We start from the raw sequence: 19,948 nt of genomic DNA on the forward strand, positions 1-19,948 counted from the left end.
TGCACAGTAGCAATGTTTAACATGACTCTCTGAGATGTTGAAATACATTCTCTCTTTTCCTATCTGCTTTATACTTTCAAGAATTATGTGTAGCATGAATTCCTCACGTTTCTATAATCTGCCTGATGCTGAGGCCACTTTTCTTTAAATTTCCAAAATGACAATAGCTCCTTGTCCTGTCTCTTGCTAATAAAAACAATCTATATCAGCTGTGGTTTGTTACTGGATAGTAAAAAGTGCATGGGGAATGCAGAAAGAAATTTGGATGACTAGTTATTCAAAAATCAGGATATCTTTTGGATGATTAGTAAATTGAGCATTTACATTGTAGGGAGTGGTAAAGTGGTTATTCTCTCATGTTAACATACCTCTGATGAATAAAAGGTGGAAACTGAGCAGTATAATATGGTACTGGGGAAGCACATGCAGGTGGCTGTTATAGCAAAGAGCCACAGAATGAGATAATCATTCAAAGAATCGTAGATAACTATGGAGCTGTACATATCTACCATTGACTTTCAGGCAGTGTGTCTGTGTATTGGCCGTAAGAAAACATTCTTTAAATACATCATTTTCCTTATGTATATCAAAAATTTTGTTGATTGCTGCCAAAAATAAAGAAAACCTAAATGGTATATCAGAATGGAAGGATTGCATCTGTAAATAGCAATTAAATATTGGCAAACAGACTTTTACATATACTGTCCTCTGTAACTTTTCGGGTTTTGCAAGTTGTCCATGAAGGAAGGTATACTTTGCTGAAGTTCATCATTTACAGGCTGGCACCTTGTTATTCACAAATAATGATTGTAGAAAAAGTTTTTGAGTAAATGACAGTCACTTCTTCTGTTGACTTACTTCCAACAGATGTTCATTCTTTCTTTAGTACCCTCACCAGCGAATATCTGTACGGACACACATGAGCTGGTGTGGGTCATGCAGCAGATTAGCATGTATGTTGTCACGAGAGGGCACATGAAGCATTGCCTGTGTACTGTTGGTGGCGATAAGTCTGGGTCCATAGGTTCTTACAGAGATTTCTTCTGCTGTGGACCCACTTGTTGCCTTGTGCCATGCTCTGTTTAGTGGTTCAGTTGTTTATGCCAGTCACTTTTATGGTTTTCTCTGTGCTGCAGTCAGACTCTCTGCTCCCCATAGACTAATTCGCACATTGAGTTTCATTCTCTCTTCAGGGGTTCAGCTTCCTAGTTTTGTAGTTGAGCCGCTGTCAGCTAGTATATAGTGCTGACAGTGAGAGTGACAGTTTCATGATATTGTCATACCCGTGCAGATACAGGCCTTGTGACATAGGATATTTTTATGTGTGTGGCACCTTTTTTCACAGTGTTAATTTGTGACCTCCATGGACCACGCGTTTTTGCAATTCTGTCAGGAGCAGTTGTGCCTCCAGGAGCAGCAAAAAAAGCTTCAGCAGGAGCAGATACAGGAACTGCTCAAACAGAATGTGAAATTGCTCTGCTCCTACTCCACTCTGCTGGTAGGCCAGATGTCTGCAGAGAAACCTTCTTGCCCACCACCTCCAATGCCATTCGCCACCTTCAACATGTCTGTGGAAATGTGAGAGAATTACCTGCTCTGGTTCTTATTCAAAAAATGGTTCTAAGCACTATGGGACTTAACATCTGAGGTCATCAGTACCCTAGACTTAGAACTACTTAAACTTAACTATCCTAAGGGCATCACACATATCCATGCACGAGGCAGGATTCGAACCCGCGACCATAGCAGCAGCGTGGTTCTGGACTGAAGCGCCTACAACCGCTCAGCCACAGCGGCCGGCCTGGTTCTTATTGCACTGCCAAGTAAGGTGTATCATGAATCCAACGGATAGGGCCACCTTGTTATTGTCCAGCAGTAACGGGATTGTACAAAATCTTGCAAAATTTGAAACCCTCCACTGAGCTCAAGAAACTTAATTTTGAGGAACTCTATCAGTTGCTCACACAGTACTTTTATCAAACCCATGTGGTGGTGTCACAGTTACAGTTTATCCAGCTCTACAAGTGTCCCAGGTAGTCATATGCAACCTAGATTGCTGACCTGCCAAGTCTATCATGCAAGTGTTGGTTTGTGAGCTCTGAACGTCCTATCTCATATGCGTACTCACTAACTAGGTATGTGATTGTCCAATTAGCACCTGACCCCAAGGTCCACACTAGGGCATTGGCTTGTCAGGCCCTTCTTTAGCCAAAGATGCCCAGATTGATGAATCACATCACAAAGGCAGCAGCAAGGAGTGTATTTTCTGACAAGTGGGAGGTGACAGAGTTAGATACACGTGGTAAACTGCCCGTGGCACCCCATGGGGCTGACCAAACAACCGTGCCTTCTGCTGTGCTGCCACCTGTTGCCACCTTTGACGATTTGAGTGTGATGACATGACAGCACTCCCTGCCTTTGCCTGCGACATGCCCAGCAGGTATATGTAAGTCAAAGAGTTATAGTCCCTACTTGTGATGTTTTCTGAATTCTCACCATTGCTCTCCTGCATCTTTTTCTGCTCAATCGACAAGTTGGCGGTCCTGCCTAGATTGCCATTTGTTGCATCTTAGACTGGACTGCCCATATGTAGACACCATGTGTATGGCATACTCTAAGTAGGCTACGTAGCATCAGCTTTTGACAGTTGGCAGCCCATCTCCAATGCCCCTCAGCATCACCCCAGGGTATTCTACTAACATTGCTCATGGATGGGCAATTAGTTGACTTCCAGGTGGATATGGGAGCAATAGTCAGCATGATTAACTTAGATATGGGCAGTCTCCTGGGCTGTCCTGCATTGCAAGGCCACTTCATCAAGTCCTGTCTTATAGTAAACTGTATATTCCTTTGAGGAGGCAGTTCACCATCTCAACGTATTATACAAATGTGGAATGCTAAATTGCATCATTAGTGACCAATTTGCTGTTGGTGCAAAATGTTTTTTTTATTTTAGATGCCTTTTCAGTTTTTGGCTTCCATGTACTAGAAAAAGTACATTTAGTGTTTCAGTTGGTCTCTTTTCAAACTTGAGACTTACTAATGTGGTCACGTGACCAGCTGTTTGAAAATGCTTTGGGGCAGGCAGAAATTTTTTTGAGGGCCATGCCTCCTTTGTACCATCTGCAGTACCTAAATTTTGTCACCGCTGCCCCATCACTTTCACCATAAGCGACAATGTCAAGGCCAAGTTGCAGCATTGGCAGGACCTTGGTGTTGTTTCTCCTGTTTCATTGACCCAGTGGATCACTTCTTTGGTGGTGATTCAGAATACAGAAGGTGCTCTGTGCCACTGCAGTGATTTTAAACAGATGGTTAACATGCAATGTGTCACAGACTGGTATCCAGGTCTGCAGTTGGCGAAGAAATTGGCAAAAATTACTGAGGTCCAGTATTCTCATTGCCGTCCTGTCACAACAGAACATGGATGGCACTGTGCCTCTCTTTCCTATGCATTGAAGACTCTTCCAGCAAAGCAACATAATTATTCACAGATGAAAAATGAAGTAGTCCTACATTGCTTTTGTTTTCAACATTAAAAAGTTTCATTTTTTATTGTATGGAGCGAAGGTCCAACCCAGCACCGACCACAAGTCTTCTTATTTGGCCCTTGTTCGCAGCCATCAGAAGCAATGCCCACCAATTGCAGAGAGATCAGCACTCTTTCTCAGTAATTACTGTTATACCATTAGTTAGCAGTCCACCACACAACATACTCATGCAGATGCATTGTCACAGTTGTCAGTGGGACCAGAGCTGGAGTTCAGCAGACAGAAGGCTCTTGTTTTCACATTGGACAATATCTTGCTGCAGACATTGCTCAGTTTTCCTTTGATGGCATGGAAGGTTGTGGCTGCCGTGGCAGAAGACCTACTTTTTTCAGAAAATCATTTCAGCAATTGAGATTGGATGATTCAAACGCATTCCTTCGGGAACGGAGTCAGCATTATGTACGATTTTCCTCCTCCTTGACAGCCTCTGTGGTCCAGAAAGTCCTCATGACTGCCATGGAAGAGCTAAGCTGTTAAGTGATCATCCTGTCAGCATTACGTCCGTGCATACTCCAGCTGCTGCATGCATAACATTGTGGTATGTCTTGTATGATGGCTTCGACATGGCATCGTGTATACTGGCCAGCGATTGGTAGTGATACTGAACATCCTGTGAGGCCTTGCACGTCCTGTGCACAGAACCAGGCCACACTGCCATATCAGTTTTCCCCTTGGCCAGTCCTGGAGCCCCCTTGGAACGCAGTCCACACCAACTCAGTAGGTCCCTTTTGGAAAAGCATGTAGATGTTTGTAGTTGATGCATTGTCCACTTTCCAGTGTGTTGTCGAACTGTCTTCCACAACATCAACAGCTGCTGTTTAAGTGTTTTGCATCATTTTTTCTGTCAACATTCCTCCCACCTCCCTCCTGGACCCTCATATCAGATAAAGGTCAGCAATTTGTATCACAGGAGCTTGACAATTTTTGCATTCGCAGTGGTACCCAGCATCTGACTACCACCCCATTTCACCTGCCTACTAACCCCAAGGTGAGCACTCCATGCACGTTTTCAAGACCTAAATGAAAAAATTCATGTCTGCCTCATCTGCTGATGATCCTCTGTGTTTTTTTCTCGCCATGCACTGGGTGACACCCGTTAAGGGTGCAGTCCAGAGGAACTTTGGCATGTGTGCCAGTTACAGAGTCTTTTGGATTTGTTGCCTGACTCACATGCCCATCTGCACTTTCCTCATGGGATTGCGTGACTGCCGGATGCTATGTTGGGCCACTATAGCAGGTATTACACAACGATCTGATGCAAATGGTACCCTTCTACTGCGACAGCCCTCTAGCGGGTGAACAGGTGAAACTACGAAAATTAGCAGACACATTATCCAAATGCCAGAATAGAGACAGTTCTAAACTGCTGTCAGTCCACGCACGTGCACTAGGCAGTGAGAATCCGCGCATGCGCAGAAGGGGCTACTGCAGTGTTTTCTGCTTATTATTTGCTTACTGCTTGGAGGCTAGTAGCTCATTTCAGATTTTCGTGTTGGGGATTTTCGGAGTGTTTTTTTCAGTAAGTAGGTTTTCATAAATGCAGAGAAAAAACATTTTTACATTTTTTTGCCAGTAGACTTTCTTTTATGCTAGCTGTTTGTGAAAGCATTATTTCTATACTGTTTATTCAAAACTTGGACAAATAACACAAGTGCACCTTTAAGTATTGGTCCTTTCAAGTGCTGCAAATTGCATTGCATACATCCACAACAATGTTTGAATTGGTGAGCTGTGCTATTCTGTGGCTAAAAGCCAGGTTCTTAAAAGAGTCCCCATTTGCCAGGAAACGTAATGCTGCAACCAGCCTGCAACATAGCAGGGCGTTTACCGGTACTTTGTCAGTGATCTAGGCTGATACAATCACAAAACGTGTAAACATATGACTTAATTTTTCTTTCAGGAATGTGAGATAGCCTCCCTCATGACTGTGTCACACTTGCCAAATCTGTCTTCTATCACATACACCAGCTTCTCGAAATAGGCCATGTCCATCCTAATTAATTTCAAAAATACCTGTGGATCTTCGGGCCTCAGTTCTTTCATTAACAGTGAATATATTCCCCTGTCTTCATCCCTTCTTTTCACCCAAGGTCGAACCCAACGACGTCTGACTTTTCGTTTTCGTCACAGTTCTGACCTAATCCAAAGATTTACTGTCACTGCCAGGGCAATAGCTCCAAAAACAAGTGGATCCTCCATGTGCAATATGCTGTATAAATGTAAATTTCGAAATACATGTACCTGTGCAACCAAGTGTCTTAATATAAAACTGTTCAGTGTGTAATTCAGAACAGTACTAACCTACATAAGAGAAAAACAATTACTTAATCAATAATGGTAAAAAACAATTTCTTGTTAAATAGGAACCTTGAGCTCACAGAAATAATTTGGACTTAAGACACCCTAGTATATCATACAGTCGCCCTTGAATTGCCACCGATAGAACGAACGACTTTACAAGACATCAGACAGTTCTATTTTCTTTTCGCGCGTCTCGTCTGCTGCTGCACATGCGTGCTAGGTATATCTCGCATGAATTGTGTAATAAGTTGGAAGTGAACCAGCCGTAGTTACAGGTATGCACGTTAGGGATGCTGGTGCATATGTTGCACAGTTCAGGCGCATTGTGTAAGACGGGCTTAAGGCCAGCATTAGTTGTGGTTGATAGTCTGGAGCATTGACCTGTCATTTGACTTCGAAAAGGTATTCAGTACAATTCTACACTCTTGCATAAAGAATAAAATATGAGTGTGCAATATAACAGACCAACTTTGTAACTGGAGCAAACAGCTCCCAACAAATAGGGCACAGCATGTCTTTCTTAATGGAGAGAAATCTTCAGTCATAAAAGTAACTTTGGGCATGCCTCAATGAAGTGTTATACGAGCATTTCATTTCATGATGTATATAAACAACTTAAAGTGCGCGTCATTTATGACGGCGGCCGAGTTTAGGTTCGTTCTGCGCATCTGACGTCACAAAACACAGTCAGTCAATGAACAGAGAACGACGTTGCCAGAGCTCGACTGCAGTGCAGAGCACGGACGAGTGTCGTCAGTTTTAGAAACGTTCAGTCATAAATAAAGTAATTGAACAAAAGCAATTCTTTATACCAATTGCTTCATATTCTATTAATTAATTAAACCAAACAAGCAATAAGCGTCCCTAATTCAGGCGATAGCAAGGAAAGGTGTTTGTATCATTCTCACTAACCGCATTTTTGCAACAGCGGTAATTAATTATTTCCTATTGTACTTCGACGAAATGTGAGTAATTCATAGTCATACCAACAATATTTTTCGGTATCTTGCGTGACATTTTAGAAGCCTCCAGGAGTCGTATTGAATGACGAGCTGCGTTAGTGTAACGGTTAAGGAATTCGGCTGGTAAGTGAAAGGTTCCGAGTTGAAGCCTTGATTGGTGCTTAATATTTTCTTTATTTAAAAACAATATTGAAGTGTCTTACTTCATGAATTTTTTCGTTTGAATGTAATTTTTTGAAATTTCTAGTGGCAACTAAAATTGACCATACAGAAAGTATACGCTATGGACTTTCACGTCTGCAAACTCTTCAAAATTTCGTGCAACGGTTTACTACATCTAATGCTGCACAATAACTGCGTTGAACATCGAAACAAAATTAAGTCATTTATGGGGGGAAGGTATCAGTCAAGAAGATGTGCAAAAATCAAACTTTTGGGCCAAATAGTTTTTGTGAAATCGAATGATAAAGTGTGTCAAAGCAGTCGAAACGCCATGTGTCTGCACAGGCGAGCAGTGCAATGATATCAAAATCGCGCACATCGCAGATTGCGGGGATCACGTCTCTGTAGCAGCAAAAGGGTTAATGCGTCCGTGGTGGCTTTACTTTATAAACTGCGCACTCTCCCCTTAACGTAAGTTTGCGAACTATACTATGGCGCTGCTTCTCTTGGCGCATACAACTGGCAATGCAGCAATCTCCCGCGTCTGGGCAGGCATGCGTAAACCGCCAAGATAAAAGAATTGAACTATAGTAGACAATGTCGACTTTTTTGTGAGGCTTTTCAAAATGATTGTTTAGTTTACTTCTGAAGAAGAAATCAGAAACACATTAAGAGTGGAGATATGCTGCCAACTTAATTTCTGCCATGCAGTCCTCAGATTGATCACCACAAAAGAAGAGTCTGACTTTGTAGTACCACCCTTGAGGTATATTTGTAATCAATGAATAAGTCAAATCTAGCAGTGGGAGACATGCAGCAGGTGTTTAGTATAGCTTAGTTACTAACATAGAGAGAATCAGCTTTTTTTCTCGTTGAACATTTACCCAATTATTGCAAGTATAGTGCCAAGAATTCCATATGGAAATGGAAGAGGATGTAGATGAAGATGAAATGGGAGATAAGACACTGCGTGAAGAGTTTGACAGAGCACTGAAAGACCTGAGTCGAAACAAGGCCCCGGGAGTAGACAACATTCCATTAGAACTACTGATGGCCTTGGGAGAACCAGTCATGACAAAACTCTACCATCTGGTGAGCAAGATGTATGAGACAGGCGAAATACCCTCAGACTTCAAGAAGAATATAATAATTCCAATCCCAAAGAAAGCAGGTGTTGACAGATGTGAAAATTACCGAACTATCAGTTTAATAAGTCACAGCTGCAAAATACTAACGCGAATTCTTTACAGACGAATGGAAAAACTGGTAGAAGCAGACCTCTGGGAAGATCAGTTTGGATTCCGTAGAAATGTTGGAACACGTGAGGCAATACTAACCTTACGACTTATCTTAGAAGAAAGATTAAGAAAAGACAAACCTACGCTTCTAGCATTTGTAGACTTAGAGAAAGCTTTTGACAACGTTAACTGGAATAATCTCTTTCAAATTCTGAAGGTGGCAGGGGTAATATACAGGGAGCGAAAGGCTATTTACCATTTGTACAGAAACCAGATGGCAGTTATAAGAGTCGAGGGGCATGAAAGGGAAGCAGTGGTTGGGAAAGGAGTGAGACAGGGTTGTAGCCTCTCCCCGATGTTATTCAATCTGTGTATTGAGCAAGCAGTAAAGGAAACAAAAGAAAAATTCGGAGTAGGTATTAAAATTCATGGAGAAGAAGTAAAAACTTTGAGGTTCGCCGATGGCATTGTAATTCTGTCAGAGACAGCAAAGGACATGGAAGAGCAGTTGAATGGAATGGACAGTGTCTTGAAAGGAGGATATAAGATGAACATCAACAAAAGCAAAACGAGGATAATGGAATGTAGTCAAATTAAATCGGGTGATGCTGAGGGGATTAGATTAGGAAATGAGACACTTAAAGTAGTGAAGGAGTTTTGCTATTTGGGGAGCAAAATAACTGATGATGGTCGAGGTAGAGAGGGTATCAAATGTAGACTGGCAATGGCAAGGAAATCGTTTCTGAAGAAGAGAAATTTGTTAACATCGAGTATAGATTTAAGTGTCAGGAAGTCGTTTCTGAAAGTATTTGTGTGGAGTGTAGCCATGTATGGAAGTGAAACATGGACGATAACCAGTTTGGAAAAGAAGAGAATAGAAGCTTTCGAAATGTGGTGCTACATAAGAATGCTGAAGATAAGGTGGGTAGATCACGTAACTAATGAGGAGGTATTGAATAGGATTGGGGAGAAGAGAAGTTTGTGGCACAACTTGACTAGAAGAAGGGATCGGTTGGTAGGACATGTTTTGAGGCATCAAGGGATCACAAATTTAGCATTGGAGGGCAGCGTGGAGGGTAAAAATCATAGAGGGAGACCAAGAGATGAATACACTAAGCAGATTCAGAAGGATGTAGGTTGCAGTAGGTACTGGGAAATGAAGATGCTTGCACAGGATAGAGCAGCATGGAGAGCTGCATCAAACCAGTCTCAGGACTGAAGACCACAACAACAACAGTGCCATGAATATCCTGCTTAATTGCAATAAAGATTTCAGGACTTCAAAAGATATATACAGAAATAAATAGATTTGATTTCAATTTATACATTTATTTTTATGTCTTCACGCAACATCACGACATAAAACTAACTTTTCTGTGGATGCATTGGATAGTAGTTTCATTTCCTATGTCAGGTTTACAGTGTCAGTTTCTTCCTAGTGTGTAAATATGATGATGGAATCTCCTGGATGGAATAAGAATAATGAAAGGGCTAAAGAGGCATTCAGAAATTGAAATGCACACAAATATGACTGAAAACATTGCTAAGCTTTTAGAAATTACCACCAAGTGAAGAGGGCACTGGGCAGCACACTCACATTGCAAATCACTGTCCATCCATCAGATTCAGATTTTCCCTGATTCCCCTAGATTTTCGTAAGGCAAATGCCACGATGGTTCCTTTGAATAGTCACAGTTGATTGCCTTCCTCGTTCTTCTCTAATCTGATGCTGCGCTTCACACACACACACACACACACACACACACACACAGTGACATGGAGGAAGAGAGGAAGAGGGATAGTGCCAGGAGGAGGAGTCTACCTTTCTCTTCTAGCCACCAGCTGCCATTTCCTTCAACTGTTTCTGCCCCTCCCTGCTTCATTTTTTTCCCTTGTCTACTCCACCCATTACAATCTCTTACCTCAATTGAGCTGCAGTGCTCTTGTGATACAGTCTGCTGGGACAAAAATGCCTCGAGTGATACATTTTACGTTATAATTGTATAAAATTCTCCTAGATGTACCCCCTTCATTTTCATGCATTATAGTCTTCCATGTAATGTTTCAGAGCAATCTTACACTTATACACCCAATAATTCTATGTGACGGTGTGTAGTGAACATTGTCAAAGATAATCTGTCGTGTTGTATTTCACATTACTGGTAGAAGGTTACTAAGCCACACTGGTAACAGCCTCACAGTGTATCACAGTGTATTTGCCCCTTTATACATTGTGTCATTATTGGCAACCAGTCCCAGTTTGAAAATTTCTGAGATACATAATACATTAAAACCTTTAAAAAACTTCTAATTTGCTGTAAATATTTATTTAAAGCTGGACTCTGACTTGTTTTGGAATTCAAAAATTCATCTCCAGTTGATTTTTTACACACTTGTTTGTTGAAACTTTACAATCTATTAGATCATGGAATGCTCTAAGTTGAACAGAAAATATATTGTAAGGATAATAAAGCCACAGTTAACTATGTATTTGTTAAAAGCTCTAAATATCCATCATATAGAACATGCTGTTGAATAATCTTGTATGAAGCAAAGAAATTCTGTCATCAAACATAACACAACTTCATTGTAAGGCCATAAAGGAATTTGAGCAATGGTGTCCAGGTTTCAAGCCCGTTAGTCCTAGGATTGTTTCTATCACTTATTGCTTCTTTCACTTCTGGAGAGTCCATAATGAACTATTGGTCACTTAGTAACTAGCTAGGTAAGTGCAGTTCAAATGTTGGAGGCAGACAGGTCCATGCCAATTAGAGCACCATAATGTTCAGACTAACTTTCAGATTTAAAAGAGATTTACCCTTTTCTTTTACCATTAATAGACAATGACAATCATCATTTTCTTCTAAACACCAATATCTTCCTACCATCCCCACAAGAATACAACTCATTTCTCAATGAATGGTAATGTCATATGTTGAAATATTTCTCTAAAATGTCTCTTTTTATATGACTGTGTCTATTTACAGGTCATAATGAAAGTTGATATGGGAGACAGGAAACCTTTTCGTGTAGAACAAGAATTTCCATCACAGTATACAATCTGCGATAATAAATGGCATAGGATTACAGCATTTTTTACAAAAGATGAACTTGCTCTTAAAGTTGACCAGTTACCAAACAAATATGGCCTTTCCGGAAATGGTTCATTTATAAAGGCCAGTGTTGGTATACCACTGTACATTGGTGGATTACCAGGTAAGTAAAATTTGAGTCTGAGATATTTACTTACAATACTATAAGGCTCAGTGGTTAAATTAAATATTTAACTGCTCTTTTACAGATAATGGATCTGGTACTATTTTGGAGACAAGAGACAGCTTTAAAGGTTGCATCAGAAATGTGAAAATTGGGAACATTAGGAGAGACTGGACTGACATGGCATCCTTGCATAATATTCTACTTAACTCTTGCCCAATCAGTTCATAAAGTATAGTTTACAAATGTCAACTTAACTTGCCATAACTATGTTTTAGTGTTCCCACTGCAATGCCTCTTACTCAAAAGAGAATGGGAAAAGCAACAGAAGACTGATATTATAACACTGCCATAAGTAATTCCTGTGAGAAAGTGGTGTGAATGACATTTCAGTTGATCAAAGGTATGTCTTAAACATACTGAGCAATTGAAAATAATGAATGGTGATGAATTCCAATTTTTGTTGTTATTAACTTATTTGTTGTCTTGAAAGAATGTAATAATTTATTCTTAACAGTAGATTCATTTGTTACACTAGGTTTTTCCATTGTAATAATAGTGTTTAAAGTGCCAATCAAGAATTCATATTTGGCTCAATTTTGTTGCATTAAAGTACTGTAGTAATTAAGGTTGTGGATGGTGAAAATCAGTATTAATTTATCAATAATTTTAGCATTGACTGTGTAAATTAGTATATATTTTTGATACGTACAATAGTGAGAAAGCATTACTCAATGATCATGTATTTATTTGTGAAACATAACTTGTATATATTGGTTTGTGTGTGTGTGTGTGTGTAAGTGTGTGTTTTCATGTATTTGTTTTCTGTACATTAACGAAGTTAAAAGTTAAATGTAACATGTTGCAACCACAAAAAAAAAAAAAAAAAAAAAAAAAAAAAAAAAAAAAAAAAAAAAAAAGTTGGATCAGAAATTATACTTGTAAAATTGGTAATCAGAGAAAAGTAAAGAGTGACTCTCAAATCTTAGGGGCAAAAGATACCTTCTCAAAACATGTCTGCTGCACACGATAAAGGCAGGGATCATGTATAATCCCAGGAAAATGTGGTCAGACTTTCTATGAAAAAGATTCAAATGTTAATTATGCTAATAACTCACATATGGAGAAAATCCAGTCCCTGCAGTACAATGTGTGATTATATGACAATAATTGAGTGATATGGCTTTTTATTTGTCTTTATTCGTGTCTCTTATGTGTTGTAGAGAAAGTAAATCATTTAGTGCCACTCATCCAAGTCACACATTTCACTTTTTCTTCCTGTATAGTCGTTTAACTGTGACTGCTAAGCTATATTTTGTTTTGTTATATGTGACCTCATTATATAAGATAGCACCTCATTAACTCATCACTAGGCAGCTGAAATGAAGTATGATCAGATAAAAAATTATTTTGGAAATTTATAGATAAATTACTAGCATGTAAAGGGTTTTGAGCCCTGTAGGTCTTTGGCATCATATTGGTTTAATCAACTGTTTGTACAGATGTATGTAACTCATTTATAATATGAAACATTCAATTGAGTGACTGTGAGTCATCAAGGTTGAAGTGACAGATTTATAACACAGATTTTGAGTTATGCACTCGCATACTAGTTCAGTTATCCTTTTAAGGGATTTAAGATACTAAAATTATGATATCTACAGAAAATTTTCATTTGACTGTACAAAATGGTTGGCCTAGAAAGGCTGTATTGATCATTGACATTAAGAGAAGCAAAATTAGATAATGATGAAATGAATGCTTAACCTATGCTGGTCCTCACTGTCATTTACTTGCAGTACCATAATTCACAAATTACTGTTGTATGTACATTATTATTGTAATTAACAGTGAAAAATTGTTGTATTGCATATTTGAATTCACACATATAATTTGCTAAAACAAATAAATGGTGAATCCTGAAAAGAAATTACTAACTATTAAAAGCATTAAGTTCTTTTTATATTTCTTACTTCTCGTTCCTGAGGCAGAGTAACTGGGCTTCTAAGAGTTAATTTTATTAACCTTTAACAACAGAATGTCACAATGGCTTCTGTTTATACGAAGTCATTTTCAACTGGGAAAGAAAAACTACATATCCAGTCTAATAGGAAATATAAATATTCAGGCTTCGTGATTAATAACCATACATTACTTCATACTATTTTCATATACTATACTGCAACACCAAATAAATATTTGTTTGTGTGTGTGTGTGTGTGTGTGTGACAGCAAAAATCACAGCAACACAAACAGACTGGTTGTGTGCTTACCATTAGGAAGAGGAGCTCACAATGCTAATAGAAACAAACTGACAGTTTCTGTCTGTACCAAGCATCCTATGAGATGTGATGAGCAGTATTCTTAGGGCTATCTCCATTTACACACCGAAAAGACAAAATTTTAAATATCTACGAAATGACAGAGAAAATGTGCCTGACTCTTCTTAGCAAAGCCACATGTGATTTATTTAGTCTGAATTATTAGATGAAAGAATCATCTAAATGATGTGAGAGGAAGAGCAGAGACTTTTTTTCCAAGGGAGCTGCTGTCTTGTTAAAATATGTAATAATATAATTGAGAAGTAATTTTCATAATAGGCAGTGTGAATAGATTAGCAGTAATTGTAAATCATTGTTAGTGTACTTTTACATAGGCTGCAATGGTTGCTTTGCCTGTGAATGTATAATTTGACTCATTCCATGGAGGCTCTGCTTCGTGATGGACTTTATGGAACACAACATGTGAGTGAATGAATTATGAGTAATCAAACAGTGGAAAATCCAGGATGGAATGTAACACTATTATGAAAAGGAAAGTTGCCACTCACCATATAGTGGAGATGCTGGACACTGAGTCGCAGATAGACACGACAAAAAGACTGTCATAAATAAGCTTTCGGCCAGCAAGCCTTAGTCAAAAATATATGACAGGCGCGCGCGTGCGCGCGCACACACACACACACACACACACACATACACACACACACACACTCTCTCTCTCTCTCTCTCTCTCTCTCTCTCTCTCTCACACACACACACACTCACTTATAACTGCAGTCTCTGGGAACTGAAGCCACACTACAGTGTGCCTTGCTGGCCGAAAGCTTATTGGTGATAATCTTTTTGTTGTGCCTATCTGCGACTCAGCATCTTGACTATATTGTTGAATTATGAGCAAATTACGTTAGAAATATGCAGGAATGACTTGTATGTGTGCAGCTAAAGATTTCAGTGCATGGAAAAATCTATAGGAGGCCGTTATCAAGCAGTGGATACCAAATAGCTACTGCTGATGATGATAATGATGATTAAGCACATTGGATACAAAACTGCTGGTCAAAATATTTCAACCAAAGACAATCATATTCTAGAAGAAATAAACCTTGTTTTACAAAGCACCTGGCATCCAGCACACGGTGGCCTATCAATTACTCGTATGATTTTGAAATGCATCCCTGTTGGTTTTTGAACACATTCTAAGTTGATTTCTGAATGAGTCATAAGTTGGTTTTTGAATGCATCACAACTTTAAATAAACTTTCCCGGAGACAAAAGGGGACTGGGCTATACGAGCTAAGATTAATAAAGCCGAACGGGTGACTGCCAGTCGCTGTTTATGGGGTTCAATGGGCTTGCAAATGATCAGCATTGTTATAATTACTAGGGAAGGCCATAGATTCAGTCTATCAGAGTGGAAATAAATGACTAACAGGAATAACAGGTAAGAAAGATTACATATTATCTTCTTGTTGTACCCAAGAAAATGAAATTTTGACACAAAATTTTTGGCCAGACTGCTACACTAGTAAGGGCCAGTTATACAGTTCCTGCCGAGCAGCCACTTAAGTTCTATTCTGGGAGTAGCAAGGAAAATGCATTGTGATAACCCCTAACCAGAGAATAAATGGAGGATAACTAAAGCGGTGACTGTGCCAGGGTTAGTGAAATCAACCGGAGAATAAGTTTTGACACTGGCAGGAATAGTTACAGAATTAGTGATGACAGGATTGTTTGTTAGAACGAGGAAGGAGCAGAAACGGGGACATCACACAAATTATGGAAGAATATGATTCCAAATGTATATAAAAATTTCATACTACCACTTTTCAATCTCATGTTTGAGAAGCTGCAGCATATGAATGAAATGTGAAACTATTTCCTAATATAAAGCTTTTTACTTGTAGTAGGCCTAATACGCATTTGATATTGGTACTTCATGAATTATATTCTGTCGTCTTATAAAAATTACCATTTGTGCCAAAACAGTCTTGTTTATTTAGTGTGCGTTACAATTGCTACAATATTAGGCAGGCCTATTTCTTTTTATCTAGCTGACAGTGACAAACCACACGTAATCAGATCGAGAAACCATACCAGTCTTTGGCACTATTTGTACTAACAGCTTTTTCAGTATTAGACAGCGACGTTTCGTTTTTTCATGTAGCAAAAACTTTCATGAACTTTACGCCATGTAAAGCTGTAGCAATATTAGAGAGAAAAAAAATGCTAGGACTTAAGGATTGAAGAAATCTGTGTTGTCTTGCTTGTCTCTTGTCTTTACTGGTTTTATGTATGCTATATTTAATTTTATGTAACACAAAACAGCGAGTTATTAGCTAATAGGTAATGGAAATGGAAATGAAGTCCCATGCTTCTCGACAGTGCATTGGGGAACAATGCGGGAGACCCGCACCGCCATACTAAGCAAGGTCGTAGTGGAGGTGGTTTGCCATTGCCTTCCTCAAACCATAATGGGGATGAATAATGATGATGAAGACACAACACCCAGTCATCTCAAGGCAGGTCAAAATCCCTGATTATGCCAGGAATTGAACCCGGGACCCCACGCTCGGGAAGCGAGAACGCTATCGCGAGACCACAAGTGGTGGACCCAATCGGTAATAAATAGTGCAAATTTTCTGAAGAGTTCTTGCTGTCCCAGTTACAAATAATCCCATCCAGTATTAATTGTGAGTGCTGGTGTGTGTGTGTGGTTTTTTTTTTGGGGGGGGGGGGGGGGGTTCAAACCAGCCGACTTCTGTCCTGAATATAGTTTGATGGCATCCATTACAAAATATTACACATTTGAATTTGCAGAGCTAAGTACAATGATGTAAGATAGAGAATGCTGTGTGAAGAAGTGTGGCACTGCACTTTGGCACACTTAAGAACAAATAACTTATCTTACATTTCCTCGAACACACATGTTTTATGTATCAGACTCTTCAGAAACATGTTCGCTACAAAATGAACATATTTTTGACAAGTCGATATCCTCCCCCTCGTCCTACCTCAAATGCTCGAGGGAGGGATCGTAGATCCTGGGCTTGTGCACAGAGCAGTGTGAGTTGTAGTGGGGAGGCGGCTAGTCTCCACATGACCCGTGTTTATGTTTAGTGATTTTGCTGCTTCCTCTTTGTTTATTGCTCTCACGTCAAATGAAAACAAAACGACTTTCTGTGGCTGGGACCTATCAAGCGAATTAAAATACATTCACATAATTACGGAAGGCTAAAATATGTTATTAGTTTGAGATTTCATTTTATTTCCTCCTTTCTGACAGTCAAGCATTAATCACCTTGCAGAACAATGAAGTTATTTTAGTCAGTTTGCTAAAGAAATTTGGCTGAGGCAGTCAATTTATTTGAAATGAAGTGTTTAATTCTACACTATTGGCCTGTTTCAACTGTTCACTGTACATTTTTGTCTTCTAGCATGTATGGCATTATGCTGTAATAAAGAACCAAACATGAGATAATACAGTAGAATTTCGAACCCAGATCAGACATTGGTGTCGTTAAAAATTTTACTGTCACTTTTGTGTGATGTGTCTTGAAGAGTAACACACTCAAAAAAGATCAACATATGTGAAAGCGTAGCTTCTCTTGCAGCTTATTAATTTTTGAGACCAATGTTATATGTAAAAGCTTTTCTGTTCTTGTAGCAACACTATGTATATTAATGTAAACCATTATCTTTTCCTATTTGTGTGTTCGTGGTACTTAACAGTGTTTGCTATTGGCTGACTAATCTCATGTCCTATCCTCTGAATATCTGCTGTTATCAGCTGGCGACATCACATGACATGAGCTATGACTGGCTTACAAAAGTGCATCACAATCTCGAATTTATACTTTCGTAACACAAAAATATGCTGTGAACATGTTGCTGTACATCAAAGATCTTTCCAAACGTGTTTTTTTCCCTGAGTTTCGTTTTCTAGAGTGCTGGGAAATTCTGTGTCAGTGTATAAAACCATAACCAATCAAAGGATTGATATGTTGTATTTTCACCCTGGAGAAAGTGTATTTTTAACTGGAAAATCTGGGAATTTGTTTTCCTTGTCCATGTATACACCCTGTACCAGTTTAGGGGTAGCAACTGCAGCATGGTGCCAACTGGCAACAAAACTTGAAGCTAGTAAATTATTTCTTATCTAAATGTCATATGAATAACCAACCGCATTACTGATTAAATATGTCGAAAGAGTATTTATACTGGTTATGAAATTAAGAATGTGGAAAAATGTATTCAAGAAGCTTGGCTTTAAGTAAAGTTAGTGCATCTCGATGGGAATCCCATTCATTCAATGGTCATTAGGTGTTAGTGCACATGTTTCAGTGCAAAGACGACCCTTACAGTGCAGACATGGTAATCAGAACAGTGATGTGAAACAGTGCTGCTTGGAAGTTAATTTTAGTGAGAAAAAAACCAAAGTGACTCAGGTGATGTTATCATCATTGGTACTAGTAACTAACCATGACTCAGATAATATCGGGTTCATTCTCAACTAATCGTGCAGTTTCTATGCTGTTATGCAACATGAACAACACATGGTTTTCATGTAAGCTTTGCTTTTGTGGATGAACAACTGCTTGTGATTGGTTTGTTGATTTGAGGGGAGGAGACCAAAAAGCAAGGTCATCGGTGCCGTCAGATTATGGGAGGATGGGGAAGGAAGTCGACCGTAACCCTTCAAAAGAACCATTCCGACATTTGCCTGAAGTGATTTAAATCAGGATGGTTGGACGTGGGTTTGAACCATTAACCTCCCAAATATGAGGCCAGTGTGCTAACCACTGCGCCACCTCGCTCAGTAATTGCTTGTGATAACAAGAAGTTATGTGTGTGAACCCGAACTACACATTTCAGTTTTAGAAGAGTTAGCAGTTTTCAGTGAGGCAGACAGTAATGCTCATGAAAATAGCAACAGCCTAAGTATTATTTTCAGTTGTGTTAGTGAAAGTAACGGACATAACTGAGGTGCCATATTTACAAGATAATTTGGGAAAGTATTATTTAAAACTGTGCAGCAAGTTTTCTCTGTTTTCATGTTATTTATCTTACTAGATAATAATTTGGTTCTGAAAGGTGAATTAATATTGTCTTATCATGTCATTCAAAGTGAGTGTATACTGTTCCTGTGTTATATGATGTACTAATGTGTACCTAATTTAGAGTGTTACTAATGGCTGTCGTGGTATGGATGGACATATGAAAAGTAAAACGAGGCAATACTATAAATTCTATTTAAGAACTCCTGTGCCGTCAATGAGATCATATATAATCAAGCTGGATCATTCCATATTAAAGATTACAGGTATTATGTCACTCCTTACACTATTCAGAATTGGCATAGTGGCTTTTCAGTTAAGTCAACCATCACTTAATCAGCATATAACATCATTGCAATGATAGGAAGCATAATGTTTAATGATGTCATTTTTACACTTGTTTATAGTCACCACAGTGCGCATTGTGTCTTCAATACAATGTAGGATAATTAATTACTTTTTCATTCAGTTTGACTGTTGCACTCAGAGCACTCAGCTCACTTAAACTCATTTAGTAATAGTTTTGTGAAAAGTAATTTCAGTAAAACTGCAGATTGTACATTACAAACCAAATACTATTTCAAACTTTATTGACAATACAATATTTATCAGTATTTCCTACAATATTAATATGTGTATTATAAGTTTTATGATTTGATATTCTCACGAGTATTGACTTACAAAATGTATTTGTGTGTGAAAACCACCGAGGTTTCTCTCATTGCTCAGTCACTTCAAAGTGACTATTCAAGCTGTAATTCACTGTAATTCACCACCAGTCTGCATTATTGTCCATTCAATTATTTCCATTTATAAATTATTGTGTGATAGCTGAGCATTAGTAATAATACTGTTCAGTCATTACCTTCTTATGCTGCGGCCCATAATCTGCTGCTACATGTTTGAGCCTAATAGCAAATAAAAGGGCAGAGGCGTTGACTCCCCACCTGAAACCTCTTCCTTACCCCCGCTACCTACCTCAGCTAGATGGCTGCTCAGGTCAGACTTGGCTTCATTCCGACCTGAGTGCCCTGAGACAGTGGCCATGTGTGTGTGAGCTGTGCTTGTGTGAATGTATATGTCTTTTCCATGTCGGAAGAGAACTTTGTCCAAAATCTTAAATAGTTTAGCAGTCTTTCTTCTTTCATTGTGCCTTCCTGCGACTCAACACCTCTTCTATGT

General features: G+C 39.0%; 1 protein-coding gene across 1 annotated transcript in view; it reads left to right on the forward strand.

Moving 5' to 3' along the window:
• The window catches only part of LOC124615304 (laminin subunit alpha-1-like), a 48,862-nt gene extending 36,630 nt beyond the window's left edge, over positions 1-12,232 (forward strand). Inside the window, exons 4-5 of the mRNA XM_047143092.1 lie at positions 11,202-11,430; positions 11,516-12,232. Of these exons, the coding sequence (XP_046999048.1) occupies positions 11,202-11,430; positions 11,516-11,661 (375 nt within the window). The 3' untranslated portion in view covers positions 11,662-12,232. The remainder of the gene's footprint in view (positions 1-11,201; positions 11,431-11,515) is intronic.
• The last annotated feature ends 7,716 nt before the right edge of the window (positions 12,233-19,948 follow it).

This window comes from Schistocerca americana, chromosome 5 (assembly GCF_021461395.2).
Source record: "Schistocerca americana isolate TAMUIC-IGC-003095 chromosome 5, iqSchAmer2.1, whole genome shotgun sequence".
NCBI classification, from domain to species: Eukaryota; Metazoa; Arthropoda; class Insecta; order Orthoptera; family Acrididae; genus Schistocerca; species Schistocerca americana.